Below are 17027 nucleotides of genomic sequence, written 5' to 3' on the forward strand. Positions count from 1 at the left end.
CACCTACTTCCTTACCCCTCTGTCTTTCTTTATGGATATCTCAGCAGATTTCAACTTACCCTTTCATATGCAGGTGCTTCCAGGAGCCACAAGAAGGAAAACTCCAAGAGGAACAGGAATTTTGTCTCTTTTGCTCACTGCTATATCCCCAGTCACTGGAAGAGTGCTTAGCAAGTAGTACAGACTCAATAAGTAATTATTGAGTGAATGAGCAAATGAACGTCTTCGCAGACTTGGGTTGGTACCCCGTCACCCTGGAGTTAACAGCTCATTACCTTGGAGCATCTGCTTTTGTGTCTGTCTTCTTACTTGTCTGTGATGTCTTGCAAATGAGTCTTTTGTTTCTGTATTGGCCCTGAAATGTTTCTTAACCACATGCTCTGCGTATGCTTTTATTTTTATTCCTTAGAATAGAGTACTATAGATCCTTATAATTAGGACCTCCTTGATGAATATTAAGGCATCCATCTCATAAAAAAAAAGTGTCATGGATTAAGGCTAACTCAACTAGGTTGTATTCAATATGAGGAGGTTCTTTAAAAAGTAATTACTGCCTACGTACTTTAAAGAAAACTGTGATCCTTTAGAGTATTTTTATAAAGCCCTAAAGCAATCTAATGTACACAGTTTTTCTCAGAGGCTTAAAGCAATAATGTGGCTTCAACATTGTAAATTATAAAAATTCCATGTCTGTACCTCTCCAGATGGGGTTAACCTTTCTAATAAACCAGTTACCAAGTGGTATAGTTTGTTTGCTCTATCCCTTACTGTTAACAAGGGGAAACTGCGACCAGAATAACACACCAGGGAAGAGAATACTACTCCTAACCCAGAAAAACACCAGTTTCCAAAGTTCATCCTGTCTCCAGAACCATCCATTTGGTAGGGTTGAAGTTACCTCTTAACCTGACTGCTGCATGTTCTGCATGTAATGTGATGTGCTTGCATTCAAGGTTGCTATAAAAAAACAGATATTCTTCACTCTTAAATCTTCACTTTTTTGCACAGTGTTTTTGTTTGTTTGTTTTCTTTGTTTTTTAATAAGGCTCCATGGAGGACATTTCCCCCATATCTCAGAACAAGGAGAAGCTGTGCCCTTCCTAAAGGCATGGATTTTTCTTGTTTGTACAAACAAAATAATCGTGTACTTCAGAGATGTTTGCCCTGTTCTCACATTAGCTGTGAAAACACAGAGCAGATTTTAGAGAGAGTATAGAGCAGATCTTAGGTCCCACATCCTACCATTGTCATGTATCCACTCTATATTGTGTGTACGCTGATGAATTTTTCTTTATGTTGATTTTTATTTCCTTATTCAGATTCCCAACTCCTTTAAGACTTTACTATCTCCCTTGAATCTGTGTCAACTGTAAAGGCCTTATCAGGTCCTTTACCAAAAGAAGGACATCAGACAATATGCAAAATGTATTTTGTTTGGAAATAAAATGAATATTAGGTTTCTTTGGCATGTGTTTGTATAATAAACAATTGGTGAGGCAGAGTGCAAATTTTCAAAGATGGTGTAGCACTAAATTCCACCATATAGCCGCTGGTTTGAGACTCACTAGCAGTACCATTATGTGGAATCAAAGAAGCTGTGCTCACTGAAAATTGATTGAAAGGCTACCATATGTTATTTTAACAATCCTGCAATATCCTCTAAAAATTTTTTTTTAAAAAAGCTTATATCTTCACATTTAATTTACAATAACGATTATGTAAAAGTTACAGTCTTAGTCTATGGTTACTGTGTAAACTATATTAAACTCTAAAAACAAAACAAAAAAATCATCTATAATTTCATCTCTCCAAAATAATATGTATTGATAGTATGAAGTTTCCTTCTATATTTTCTGTCTGCATATGTGAATATGATGGATGTGGTCTAAATATGTGAGCAGCAGTTTCTATAATTGTATATATACGTTTGGTCCATTTATTTCAATTGTAGTATATAATTCCTGAGTACTATTTTTTGACCTACCCTTTCCTACTAAATCTTTCCCCATATTTTAGCATGCAAAACATTATTTTTAATGGCTGAATAACGGGTATATAAGGGTATTTGGATATAAGAATGTTTCCTTCCCACATAAATTGCAACCTTTGGTATTTTGGCACTGGAACTTATTTTATTATTCCCAAGGAGTCTTTGAATCAATTATCTGAATAAGAAATAACTTGCCCAGTGCTAAAATATCTGATGGAAACAGGGATCACATTAACCATATGATCCCTAGGCATAAATTGAACCCAGTCACACAAGGAAGAAATTAAACCCAGGCACTTACTAATTTCAGTAGCAATGATTGTTATGTTGTGCCATACACTTAATTCTCTGTCAAGTGGTGTTGCCAGCGTTATCTTTCCATCATCTGCATTAATGTTGAATTGTCTCTCCAGGTCAGTGTGCCGGTCGATGGAAAACCTACAAAACAGATACATCTGTAATCTACGTCAATGTTTATATGATCCATATATTCCACAGCAGACCTTTAGTAATCCTTGGAGAGTCATAGGTGGGAAGTCAAGTGGATTGGGAAACTCAGTGGCATCATAATTTGTAAAATAAAATGACTGAATGAGGCACAAGAAACTTAATAATTATTGTCCAAGGAGTAATTAGCTATATATGCAACATGGAGGTCATAAACTGCCATCAGTTTCAATAGGTAGCATCTTCAAAAACAGATGCTGATGAAGAGTTAATTGGACAATCCATCACATTTATTGGACAGCTTATGATAATTAGCAGTTGCCACAAAATATCACATAAAACAATAAACTCAAACGCGAAGCAGGATGGTGCTAGGCAGCATGTTACTTATGGCAGTTCAAAGGAAATGTGTGTTTATGTTAAACACATATTTGACTAGACAACATGTATGTGTTGTTATTGTTGCTGCTGCTTTGTTTTCATGTTAAGTAAAGTACATATTTGGGATTCCTATTAGTTTATGTCCATAGAAATAAGATGGTTGCTGATGCTCTACTAATAATTTTTAAAAGTCGGAATGGATATTTTAGCAGCTTTACAACACTAGAGTCTATGAAATTAACAATTTTAAATGCACAGGTTAGTTGTTCCTCTTTTGAGAAAACTCAGATAAGACATCATTAAGGTAGCCTGTATCTAGAACCAGCTGCATGTCAGGAACACTAGGCATCAAGATAATACAGAAAATTTTTTTCCCCCAACATTTATTGCTATTCTCTTTATACATCAAGATCTGTGTTTTGGTTATGGAATGCTGAATCCAATAAGGTAAGTGTCTTAAGGAACCCAAGGCATAATTAGAAAAATTGGCCCGTAAGTAAGTAGTGAAATACACTAAAACAGGATAGAATGGAAACAGAGACATTTATAAGAAACAGGACAGAATGGAAACAGGGACCATTTATCATTTATCATCTACTATTGATCATTTATCATTTATCATTTCCTACTTGGAAGGTGGTGAAGAAGGCCCCTTTCTTAACAGTTTATAAATAGCAGAAAACTAGAAAAACATTTGGGCATCATTTAAATCTCCTAACTCTAACAGAGGCGGAGATATTTTTCTCATTTTTTAAAGTTCCAGTTGATGACAGACTTTATGGGGTGAGTCATGAGAATTTATAAAATAGGCTATAAATACAGCCCTTTAGTAAGATCGCAGGTAAGAATGTCATAATATTACGAGATTACACAACGGGAGGAACTTGATGGGGGACAAATGACTTTGTTGAAATTCAGTTTAAAGTCTACCTCAACTAGATTTCAAGAAGTCCCTTGCTGCCTGTGTAGACATTTCAGACATTTTATTGCCTAGCAGACATTATGATAAAGGTTCCCAAGAATTGCTAAACATCCCAGAAATCCTGACTCAGCATCATCAACAAGCATGCATTCAACACCAAATGTGGACCAAGCACAGTGCCAGATGCCTCTTCCTTCTTCCGTCCTCTTCTCTCTGGTTTCTTATGGAATGAAGAAAAGAAGAATGAAACCCTTAGAGGACATTTTAAGTAACCTAACTAGTACATACCAGAACCAAAATGAATATTCATGTTTGATTCCCTCTGAAGTCTATGTGTACACCAGCTAGCTAGAGGAAGGGCTGATCTTATTCACTTATAAAACAGGGATGATAGGGTGTTTGGGTGGCTCAGTCAGTTAAGTATCTGACTTAAGCTCAGGTCATGATCTCAGGGTCCTGGAATCAAGCCCCCCATCATCGGGCTCCCCGCTCAGCAGGGAGTCTGCTTGTCCCTCTGCCCCCCTCCTGCTTGTGTGTTCTCTCATTCACTCTCTCTCTCAAATAATAAAAAAAAAAATCTTAAAAAAAAAAAAAAAGGGATGATATTAGTATTGGATAATAAGACTGTTGTGAGGACTGGATGGGATGGTAAATATGGCATGCTTTGTCAACACGTGTGTGCAGACCACTAAGTATCAGGGATCAAGGGCTCTCACATCATTTGTGTGATAGTGACATCATCGAATGCCTCCTGTGTACTCAATTTTCTGAACTCAAAATTGTGATTATTTTTATTTTAATAGACAACTGACTTGAACATCTTATAGATGCCTATATTATATATACATATGTACAATGCCTTAATGTATATTATATATGTATTTATTATATATGTATTATATATAATTTCATATAGTGAAATAGATCTAAGGAAATATGATTTATTAAATAAGATGATAAGGAATTAGACCTCTCCAGAAAGCCAGGGAATAAGAAGCCTCCATCTCCCATCTTCTTTATAGACTTCCTGATAAGTTTTTTTTTAATAAAGATTTTATTTATTTATTTATTTATTTATTTATTTATTTAAGAGAGAGCAAGAGAGCCTGAGCAGGGGGAGGGTGAGGAGCAGAGGGAGAGGGAGGAGCAGAGTCTCCACTGAGCAGGGACCCTGATGCGGGGCTTGATCCAGGACCCTGGGATCATGACCTGAGCCAATTTTAGTATATGTGCTGCCGAAGCGAGCACTCATGACCTGAGCCAAAGGCAGACACTTAGCCGACTGAGCCACCCAGGTGCCCCAAGACCTCCTGATGAGTTTTTAATCCACCTTTATTTTCTAGCAAACTCTTTTCTGCTCTGTCGCTTAAGGGCATAGCATGGGTTTCTGGCTGTTTATTCTTTGGCTCCACACGCATTCATAATCTCATCATAAAGAACATGGGTCCTAGTGTGGCTGCCTGAGTTCATGTCCTAACCTCATCACTTACATAGGTGTGATTTAGTCATGCTATTAGTCTATCTGTGCCTTTGTTACTTAATCTGTAAAATGGAAATTATAATAGGTTTTGTGACACTTTAATGAGGTAAAGCATATAAAGCACTTATTATGGGGCCTGACACATAATAAGTGCTTAATAAATCTATATTTAAAAATCTGTCATGCTATCATTATTATCTGGACATGATAATACATTTTTCCTTGGTTCTCTTGTCCCTCAACAAGTACATCTGGGTTCTCCTATTAGTAGAAACAAACACATAGACGATCCCAGCTTGAGTGATTAAAAATAAAGCTGAGAAGGGGGAGCAGTTGGGGGCATGATAACTGCACCTCTGGCACCATTATTTTAGGTGTTTATTTTTCCACCAACTTTTCTCTGTCTCGTGAACTCACCATTGCAGGTTCAAAGATTTCCTGGACACACTCAATTGTATATTAATATTGAATAACACATGATCTTTTTTTAACCATAGTTAAAATTAATTATATTTTAACAATTTTAAAATTTGTTACAAAGCTAAAGATTACATTTAAAAACAAAACAAACCTGAAAGCACACCATGTTCAGGAATGTTCTCAGAAGATGCTTGCTCCACCCCACCTCGCCGCCACACGCACACATTCCAGAGCCACACCACACCATCTCTAGTTGCAAAGATTCTGCTTGCTTTCCTCCAGTCCTCTAACCTTCCCTCAAATTCTCCCCTCTCCTCTCAGTCACTCATTGCACTGTGTGATATATAGTAACATCAGCAGCAATAAACTAATATAGGCTCTTTCCTTAAGTCAATTAAGAGAAAATAATTGCAAAAAAAAAACTAGACTGGGTTAAGAAAGCAAACCTGGAGTAACAACTGAAATTTTAGGATCCAGTGTACTATGTAAATTTGCAGAATGTCATGGTTTGGGCTAATACCTGGGAAGTAGATCCATAAACCACTCTGTTTCCTGGGATTCTGTGTCTGTCAGAGTAGCAGCACATAAAGTGGAAGAAGCATAATCAGAGTAGGGTCTCACTGGTGGAATCTCATTGAAATTATGCAACTATTCATAATCTCCATCTCCTCTCTAAACAGGAGAAGATACCTTCTTCACAGAGTGGTGCTTTGCAGTAAGTGAGTTGATACATGACTCACATTAGGCAAATAAATAAATGAGTAATAAAATAAATGGTGAGCCAATTCTTCAATCTATAAGAGATGCTTTCAAGCCCAGAGTTAACTGCAGACACAAGTCTCTAGAAATGGAAATATACAAATAAGAGCTATCATTCATATTCTTTAGTAGCCTTAGGAAAGGCAGAATTTCACACATGACACTACAGAGATATTCCAGAACCCTCTGTAAGGTTTGTTGATACCAGTCTTTGCCTCTTTCAAAATATCTGGTACTCTGTGTACCTCCATGGAGCATAGACTCTGAGCTGATGAAATGAAAGGCTGTCCTTTGTTTCACGGACCACAACTCATTCACAGGGAGCTTTCTGCGTGTGGTCTGAGTCATTCCTCCCCTCAAGGATGACCCTTCCACTTTCTCTAGGTAAACATCTGCCGGACTTGCACTCTTTTAGGACAAGGAGAAATTTTTGATTCATATATCATAGTATCACATTGGTTGGATTTTGCACTGCAGTTACTCAGTAACTGATTATAGGAAAGATGTACAAATATTTATCAAGCATGGATTTTACTAAGTGTGAAATATGGTGCTAAAGAAATACAAGGAAAAAGAATAACGGGGATAGGAAAAGAACAAAAAACCGAGAAAGAACTATTTTGGTTCATATTGTATCTACTGAAAAATTCAATGCTTTCTAATTTATGTCTTAAAAGTCACAGGATCCATACCTCTGATATTGAAGGCTCCATTCTAATTTCTTAAAAATTTGCATGTTTTGGATGCAAATTTTTGTTCCTTTGCAGAATTACTTAAAGTGCGTTAGACAAAAGATCTCGTTTTGAGAAGAATAGAATACACTTTGGAGAGTCATCTTCCCTCCAGAGTAAGAAGGAACTTCCTATTAACACAGTGGGAAGTGGCATGTGAGAAAATGGGCTCCTTGGGTCATGTTAACATCAATCCTAATGACGGAAGTTTTGGAAATATACACTCTCCATCTAGTACAATGAGTATGTTTTAGAAGCCCTATTTAAACTTTCTCGTTTTATTCCAACAAATGCCCTGGTTTGCTTCAATACTACTGTTTCACTAGCCTACAGGAGTATGTCTTAGAAGTAAATGGTAAGAACTCCATCATCTTACTTTTGAAATTAAGGCTACAGATGCAAGAAAATTCCTACCTAGACACAGAGCACCTTGTTTGGAGACTCGTTTAACCTACAGTATTTCAACCATGAACACAAACTGATGTCACCAGTTTACCCAATTAAGAGTAGCCTGCAGAGTTCAGAAGTAAATATAAGAAGATACCATTGGTGCAGGGACTGAGAATAGATCAAAAGGAACCATGGATATCTCTGTGTTGGGAAATAGCACCCAATTTCCATGGCGGCTCCCATTGATATTAAATAACCATTTTTAAAATTAACACAGCTCAACTATTTGTATTTCATGCCAACATTTGGCACAAAATCCCAGTGTGTGTGTGTGTGTGTGTGTGTGTGTGTGTGTGTGTGTTGTTGTTGTTGTTGTCCATATTCAAGTATTATACGTACATATTCATTCAAAGCATCTCCTACCTCCTCTTCCCAATCCCACCCCCAACACTATATACAGAGACCCTCTATCCCCTGTTCAGTTACTGCTTCTTGGTTTGTAACAATGTCAAGAACATTTTAAGGATTTTTAGAACTAAGTTCCCAAAGTCAGGGAACTTTTCACTGCCAGTGGCTTTGGTGCAACATGAGGAAACTGTGCCAGATAAACTGTGGAGTGTACCCAAAGAGCTACACCGATTACATTAACCATCAGATAAAGATAAACTAGTAGGTTTCCTAAGAAAAAATTATCATGGACTATATTCTTTCCACTATAATATTTGTGAAACACCTGATAATTTTTCCAGGGAATGGCCCTTCCATTCCTAACTTCTCTGCTAAGCCAATTTATATAGCCAACCCTCAGTTTCTTCATCTAAAAACAAGAACAATACGATTGCCTTCTTTTAAAGGTGAAGGTGAATCCCAAATTAGATAATGTGTTCAAAATTTCCTCACGGTTTTTATAAGTGGTTTTACACAGAGTCTTTATCATTATTTCTAGAAGACACTCGGTCAAATATATAGGTATTTTTAAACAACAATCAAATATTTCAAATACTCTGGTGTTTGGTGTTCATATGGAGAGAGACATAATATTGTCATATTTCGACTTGCTGTTTCCACCTAAATAGTGAAGCAGATTCACCCAACACAATCAATCTCAGGTACCTTTTATTCTATTTAGGGTCAAATATAGAAATCTCAGATTTCAAATCCGTCAGTTCATATGAGCTTCCATTTTCTGAGCGTGTGTTTTGTTTTGTAGTTTGTTCCATTTTTATCTTGGAAAAATAGAGATCTAAAGCCACATTCTCGTGTGTAACTTTCTGCCATAGTACCAAAAGAACAACAACAAAAGAATTCTTTAAAATAAATCCTAGATAAAATTTGATTCATGATTAATTCTTCAATATTTACATAGTATCTTTGGAGAAATTCTAATTTTCTCTGAGTCATCAAAATAATCATTCATAACTGCAAATTCTAAATATGATATGATAGCAAAAATATGGGGAAAAATAGAATGCAGTTTTACACATTGTGAAGGGATTAAATGTAAAATTTTTATTATTTTTTTTAATTTCAATAAGGTTTTCGTGGTTGCTTCTTTTAGGCAAGTGAGATGCTAAACGTTTGAATAAAGACTCTCTTCTTGGACACATAGGTGTGACCTTATCGCTTACAATGAAAAGTGGCAAGCTCTGTAATGAAGTAATGCTCACATTGCAGTGAGTTAAGTCCAAGTGTGCCTGGGAAAGGGTGAGGGGTGGTCAGAGATGACACCAAGAAGATGTAGCATCTGTTTGGGGACAGGAAGAATGAGCAGGATTTTTCCAGGTAGAATATGTAGGGACAGCATCCTCAGCAGAAAAAAAACGCATGTAGAAAATCTTGAGAGTTTAAGTTGATTTAGGAAACTATAAAATTAGTGCTCGCTTCAGCAGCACATATACTAAATTGGAAACCATAAAATTAAAGGACTAGACTAGTGTGGGGGGAGCTCAGGTCAGACAGATGAGCATTCTGTCATTTCTTTCCCATCCTTCCCTTCCATCTTGGCTCTTAGCTTTCTTCCTTCATTCACTCCTTATTGAGTATTTCTTATGTACAAGGCATTGTGTTAGGTGCCAAGACAGGTATGGCCTTGGTCTCATGTCACTGAGTCTATAGATGAAGAAAAAAAGAAAAGGGCTGAGATACATAAAATATTACAAATTATTCGTATCAAAAGCAGCAGCAAATATGAAAAGTCTGAGTTAGGAATATGTTCACTGTGCTTACAGACCTTAACAAAGGATGGTGTCGCTGAAGTTCAAGATTCAACAGGGGAAGGACATCAGGGAATACATCATGAAGGACCTTGGAAACTGTGTGAAGGAATTTTTTTTTCACCTGTAGGAAATGGGGAGCCATGTGAAGAAATATAGCAGGAAAGTGATATAATCTAAACCGCAGCTGAATTTCATAGAGATCTTTCTGTGATACAGATATATGCTCCAAGCCGTCCAATATGGTAACCGCTTGCTACACGTAGCTGTTTAGCCTTTGAAATCTAGCTAGTGTAACGGACCAATTCAAATTTGTATTTTGTTTCATTTAAATTAATTTTATTCCAATTCAAAGAGGCTCATGTGACTAGTGTCTAATCTAACGGACGACAGAGCTCTAAACTGAGTTAGAGATTAGTTTGGCAGCCGTGTGGATATCAAGGGGTTGGAGGCAGGCAAATGGGACTTTTGTGAGTATTCACATTAGAGATGATGGTGTTGGAGTTTAGAAAGTAAAATAAACAAGATGTGGTGATTATATGGATGTCGGAAGTAAAGAAGATGGAGGAAGATTGAAGAAATACCCTTACGAAAGGCTCACAGCCTCTTCCTCTTCTTAGGGGAAATCTAAGAGTGAAGAACATCCTTTAACTCCCTTAAGTATCTTTTGGGGGCTACCAATCATGCCAATAATGACTTTTCTCTATATGAAAGGATATTCAAAGTTGATGAAGTTACATTAACAATAAAACAGAGATAGCGTGAAATTAAAAAAAAAAAGTACCTCATTATGCAGCTGTCTGGACCATAGGACCATCCCTGGGATTAAGATTTAGTAATATTATTTAATGTATTTATCATGGCCTTTCTAATTTTCAGCTTCTCTGCTAAACCCCGTATATTAATTTCTTATTTAATTCTCCATATAAATGACTTTAGTAGCCCATATAAATTGTCCTCTTAACATCTGTGGTTGCAAAATGCAGATAATACACATTTTTCCCCACTCATAAAGTTAGTGAGATACTAAGTGTCATATCCTGACCACAGTACCTGACACTGAATCTTAGATAGTGATGAGGACAGTGGTATTTGATTATATATTTGTCCAATTTTGGTCAAAATCGTTTACTGTAAAAAAAGAAAGAAGTGTTTATGGAAAACATGCACACCCACGGAATACTAAGAGTAGTGCGTAACTACATCAAAGCAGGTATTTTTTTTTAATGTCATAAAGTTATATATGCCCTGAAAATTTCATTGGACATTTAGTAAATTTAGGCTCATTTAGTACATGCTAAGGACTTATGGTAAATGCTGGGAATTCACAGGTGCACAAGATGTGGCCTTTAACTCCTAAGGGCTGGAAAAGCATTTTAACTGAAATAGCTTGTTTACCCATCTGATATACAATAGTACTAATATAAGCACACTATTCCAGTGTTCAAGCAGATGTAATTCTCTCTAGGGGGACAAAAGTATTTTCCACCAAAAATACTCATCCCTAAACACAATGCCTGCCTACACGGTCTAACTTAGTCTTATACACTTAAGCAAGTGCAAAGTCCGATATCATGTGCTTGATGTTTAATAAAGGTGATCCAGAGAGGCTTCCTCTTTCTCCAGAGAGCAGATCTCCCACACTTCATGACCCTCTGGGTCCTGCTCCCTTTCCATACCTGTTATCTTCAATTTCAGACCCTTGGCTTTGGAAGGACATTTAGGTCTTTTGCTGTCTTCTGCACTATTAAATATATTTTCCGTAACTGTGACCGTTCTTAAGGACTTTCATAAATCTTATTCTCATTTACTGTGAAGCTACACACCTCAGCAGACCATCCCAAAACTTGATTTGAATCCTGAGGCCCATTTGGAAGGCACTTCAACTTGAACTGTTTTGCTCCCCAGCAAACTGGCTCCAGACACATAGAATAAAGCTAATAAACTTTTGATAGATGGAAGGAAATGGCATTTCTCCATTTTTAACATCTCTTCTAAAATATGCAATATTATGTTTTCCTCTGTAACACTAAGTCAAATCTGATTGTCCTTTATCAAAAGCTTATGTCAAATCAGAGTGTAGAAATATAAGGAGAAATAAAGGCTTGGTTGAAATGACTCCCATAAATATTTGAACATCAGACAAGGATGTCAATCTCCCTTTGTTGGGATGCAAAATAGAGGATTTATTTTGCCTTATGAGTATAACAATGTTAGATAACACTGCTCAGCCTACACAAGCATCTTTGTTTCTCTCAGAATATAAACATTACTATCAGATTTTGTTCCCAAGAGGAGAAAAAGACTTCACCAATCAGAAAACAAAAACAAATAAACACAGGAACTTTTTTAAACCCATGACCAGCATTTTCCAATTTTTTTCTTTTCCCTTGATTATTAAGCTTTTTTTTTACTACTCTAGATCACCTGTTTTAAAATATTTTATAAACTCAGGCAGCTTCATGGTTTTGGATAACTACGGCCATACCACACCGAGAGCCTTTCAGCTAACCGATCTGCCACTTCAGTGTCTGCTTCTCAAAATGTAGAACAAATATCTATTTGCCTAAAGGGAGATACTGTAGTATGGTGCTAACATGGGTATAGGAGCTACATGGCTAGCAGGATGAACTTAGTCAAATTACTTCCCTAATAAAGAGGCTCAGAGCTCTGATCCATGATTGACATGAACATATGCTGTGCAGATCTTCCTTCGAGGAAGGATGCCTGAGCTGTGTGGGGAAGGGTCAGCAGACAGTCTTAAGCTATCCACTCCCTAGAATCTCAGAGCCTATGCTCCAGAGTTTATCTGGAGATTAAGCAAGCAGAGGGATAAAGGCCCTTTTGGCATGAGGCAGGACTCCTCTGATGATCAACACTCATTCCAGAGAGACCCACTGGGTTGGGTCAAGGTTTTGCAGAGACTGTGATGCTATTAGATTTCTGCCCCTGCACATCCTGCTTTTAGTCTCCTTCCATTCCTAACAAACATCCTGTACTTCAGACCCCCATCTAATCCCAGGGAAAACAATCTGTAACAATTTGTTTAATGCACATAGAATATGTGTAATTCATAGAATTAATGTAATGAAGTATAAATGAGATACATGTGAAGAGCACTATACTAAAATACTAAATAAGCATGAATGAAGATCCACAGATTATTTCCAGTATCACTCATTGAATATATCGACTCTCAAAGGGAGAATACATGTTAGAGCTGGTTGAACATATTACAGCAAATCTCTTCCAAGTGACTTTCTACTTCATGCCATCTTATATTTTTAGATACAGAAATACTGCTACTCAGAGAATTTACCCATACCCCGAAATGCAGAGACCAGGGTTTGGCTAAGGCAGTCTCCAGCCTGAATTCTAAAAACCCAGTATTGTAGTCATTACTGAGGTCTGGAGAATGGAGGAAAAAATGGGATTTTATAACAAACTCATGCCAGAAACAAGTAAATTCCTCACTCCAAGCAGATAAGCATCACAGCATTTTTCAGGATGCCCTTTCACAGCCTGTAGGGTAGTTATGGGGATGGGCCCCAAAGCTACACTAAACAAAACCAGACTTTTCTGGCAGACTCAACATGAGTATAACCTGCCGTGGGTCCCATGAGGACCAATGTCCCAAGGGCTCTCAGGAAAGCTTGGGAGATGCCAATTCCCATCACATAGAGCTGGAGTCTCATACAAAGAATTTCTTTGACTGCTACAGGTTTAAAACATATATATATTTTCTTATCTTTAGGGAGTTTCTGAGACAGCATAAGATCATGGAATGATATGGGAGCCAACTGTTCAAATTACTCATGAAAATCCAAACCCCTATCAGTCTAGGGTAGGGGTTGGCAAACGTTTTTGTCAAGTAAATATTTTAGGCTCTGCAGGCCATACACTCTCTGTCACAGCTACTCAACTCTGCAGTTGTAGGGCATAAAAGAATTAGGATGGTTGTGTTCCAATAAAAGTTCATTTTAAAAAATGTGGTAGGCCAAATTTGGCACACAGGCTATATAGTTTAATGACCCCTGGCCTAAGGTAATAGAGTCGAAGTACTCACTAAGGTCATGAGTCTCCCTTAAGTAGGTCCTACAGAAAGAAAAAAGGTGGGGGAGGGGGATGGAGACTTATATAGTAACAAAAAAGATGCATATCCTGTTAAACATAGAGGAATAAGTATTGTGATACTTGCAACACTCAGTGCATTAGAATCTAGAGCACAGACCAGCACGGGGACGTGAGCGTCCTCCCTCACACTGTATGCTCCAGATGTTCGGCAAAACTACGTGAAGTTCAAAGATTGAATGTGCTGCTTACGGTTTTCTCTTTCTTAAAAAGCGCAATGCACTTTAGCAAATTAACATACCTATGAAGTCCTGGTGCAAAGAAACGTGAGTTCGAACTGATCTGGCCACAATGTCTTTAATCCCAGTAGTGTTTTGCTAAACATTGGTTTGCAGCCTCTATATGGAAAATTTATAGGAAGATGCAATTTGGAGCCAACTGCAAGTGAAGATGCTATTTAGAGCCACTTATAATGAAATAAACCCCTTAGTTATGAATCAGTTATTATATTTCACTGAACTCCAACTGTTTCTTTCTCACTGCTTAATTTCATTCTAGCTTTTGTTATTATGCCTAAAGAAACCATTTTAACATTTTCTCGCACGCACTTTTAGTATCAAAAATTCCATCTACAAGTTTTCAGCTTTTTGCCTCTAATTGTTCCACTGGTTGCCCTAACTGCTTTAATAAATAATATTATCTGGTTCTGCTAGTCCCAGGATTCTAAGGTCCCTGCATCACATATTATTTATTATTCCTCTAAGGAGAAAAAGGAGCCCTTTTCTACCCAAAGCATTTCTTTAGAGAAACAGAGGAAGAGAGGATGAGAGAAAAAAATTATATACACACAGTCCCCTATCCAAATTAATATTAGGTTCTCTATAGTGTGAGATAGTTCCACCTTGGCATCATTAGGTATCTGTGGTTGCTTCTATTCAAACTCACCATGAAACTAAGAAACTTGCTCCTCCTCCATGTGACCCTCAAGTTCCATAATCTAACTTTATCATTTTTAGAGAGCATGTACCTAATTAGATAAATACGAAGAGCTTGGGTTTTCCATGGCTATTCAGCCACCCTCCCTACTGTAGAATAAGGTCTATGAGGGCAGAGGCTTGTCTTTACAGAAAGTACCTAGAAAAACCTGAGTTACACTGATATTGTTGTACAACAAAATAAGTAAATCCTATAACACACACACACACGTATGTGTGTGTGTGTGTGTGTGAATGAATGAACAGCTATCTGACTGAATGTATGACTTCACTGACACATTAACTACTGGTAGTTGAATTAGCAAGTACAGTGAGTTTTCTGGAACAATGATTTGAAGAGTTGGTACTTCTGAATTGGGAGACAATCAAACTTTTATTTGGCTAAGAGTGTGCAGAAACTAAATGACCAAGTTTTAATTATTTTAAAAGGACTCAGTCTTTGCACCAGATCTTTGCACACTGTTGGTGAGAATGCAAAGAAGTGCAGCCCCTATGGAAAACAGTATGGGAGTTCCTAAATAATAATTTAAAATAGAATTACCGTATGATCTGGCAATCTCACTTCTGGGTATTTACCCAAGACAATCGAAACCAGGCTCTTGAAGAGCAATTAGCACTCCTATGTTCGTTGCAGCACTCCTTACATTAGCCAAGATGGGGAAACAACCTACATGACCACCAACAGATGAATGAATAAAGAAAATGTGGTATATAGATAGAATGGGATACTGTTCAGCCTTAAAAAGAAGGAATTTCTATACTGTACCACAACAGACGTGAACCTGGAGAACATCATGCTAAGTGAAATAAGCCAGTCATGGAAGGACAAATACCACATGATTCTACTTACAGGAGATAATCTAAAATGGTCAAATTCATAAAAGCACAGAATGGTGGTTGCCAGCGGCTGGGGGAAGGGGGGAATGGGGAGTCGCTAATCACCGGGTATAAAGTTTCAGTTACACAAGATGGGTAAGTTCTAAAAAGGTGCCGTACAACATTGTGCTTAGAGTTAACAATATTATATTGTGCACCTAAAAATCTGTTAAAGAGGAGAGCTCATGTAAAGTGTTCTTATCACCAAAACAATAATGCAAATAATAAATAAAATTAAATTAAAACAGACAAAAACTAGGTCCTTACCAAATATGGGAGTTACTACAAGACTGGGGAGAGAGTCAATCGATACACAGTCTACCCTCTAAATTAATGCCAGGTTCTCAACAGTGTGGAATATTCCCACTTTTGTATCACTGGACATCAGGAATGTAAGGAGAGTATTTTTTGGAAAAGAGCTCATTAACAGCAAGCCAGATAACTGCAGTGAATTATAAAAATGCCCAAGTTCAAATAGGAAGAACAAAATGCAATCTCTTATGTTGAGTGGGCACTTACATTCAGGAGAGGAATTAGGACAACAGAGCACTGTGGCTACCATGATCATGTGTCAGTCTACTCTGCCTGCTGAATGGCCATCATCCCCACTTTTATTTTAAGCAGCTCATGTAGTCTTATTCAAGGTGAATGCTCTGAAAGAAATAGGAAGCAACTACCTAAAAACAACAATCACATGTCATCTCAACACCATGCTAATACCAAATACACACTTGAAATAAATTTATTAAAAGGAAAAAAATGAACCACAGCAGGTTAACATGAAGGCACTGGATTATATTTTAACACTTAGTCTGTGCTAAGAATTTTTACCTTACATATAAACAGTTAGCTGCATATAAGAGCATTTCAAAGTGTCTGTCACAAAGGATGGGCTCAGTAAATAATGAACTGTCATCATCCCACTCCTCATGCAAAATGCCAGAACACAGCAAAGCATGCAAAGGCATGGTAGTCAATGGTAAGAAGAAATTTGGGTTTAAATCCTGGCCCTGCACTCCGTACTATATGACAATACACAGGAACTCATCCTTTTAGAGCTTCAGCTTCCTTCTCCATAAAACTAAAATCATACTGACTACTTCACAGCATCTTTTATGAAAAATAAGTGAAATGATACATAATAGGAACTTAGCACAATGTCTGATTTATGCTATTGTTAGAAGATTGTTTCTTCTTTTACCTCCTTAATCACAGTTGGGTTTACAGCCAATAGTAACAAAACCCATACAAAGGGGTTGGACTAATGAGCAAGGAGCATTCCATCCATGTTCTGGTTAATTACACAGACCTGGGATATTTTCCTTCCTTGTTGGTATGCACCCCTAATGGAA

The 17027-nt window shown here is 37.3% G+C and overlaps 1 protein-coding gene across 1 annotated transcript in view; it reads right to left on the reverse strand.

Annotated features, from left to right (window-relative positions):
• CDH8 (cadherin 8) overlaps positions 1 to 17027 on the reverse strand; it is a 366803-nt gene that overhangs the window by 132692 nt on the left and 217084 nt on the right. The window contains exon 8 of the mRNA XM_021704193.1: positions 2292 to 2428. Within this exon, the coding sequence (XP_021559868.1) occupies positions 2292 to 2428 (137 nt within the window). The remainder of the gene's footprint in view (positions 1 to 2291; positions 2429 to 17027) is intronic.

This window comes from Neomonachus schauinslandi, chromosome 16, assembly GCF_002201575.2.
Source record: "Neomonachus schauinslandi chromosome 16, ASM220157v2, whole genome shotgun sequence".
Classification (NCBI taxonomy): domain Eukaryota; kingdom Metazoa; phylum Chordata; class Mammalia; order Carnivora; family Phocidae; genus Neomonachus; species Neomonachus schauinslandi.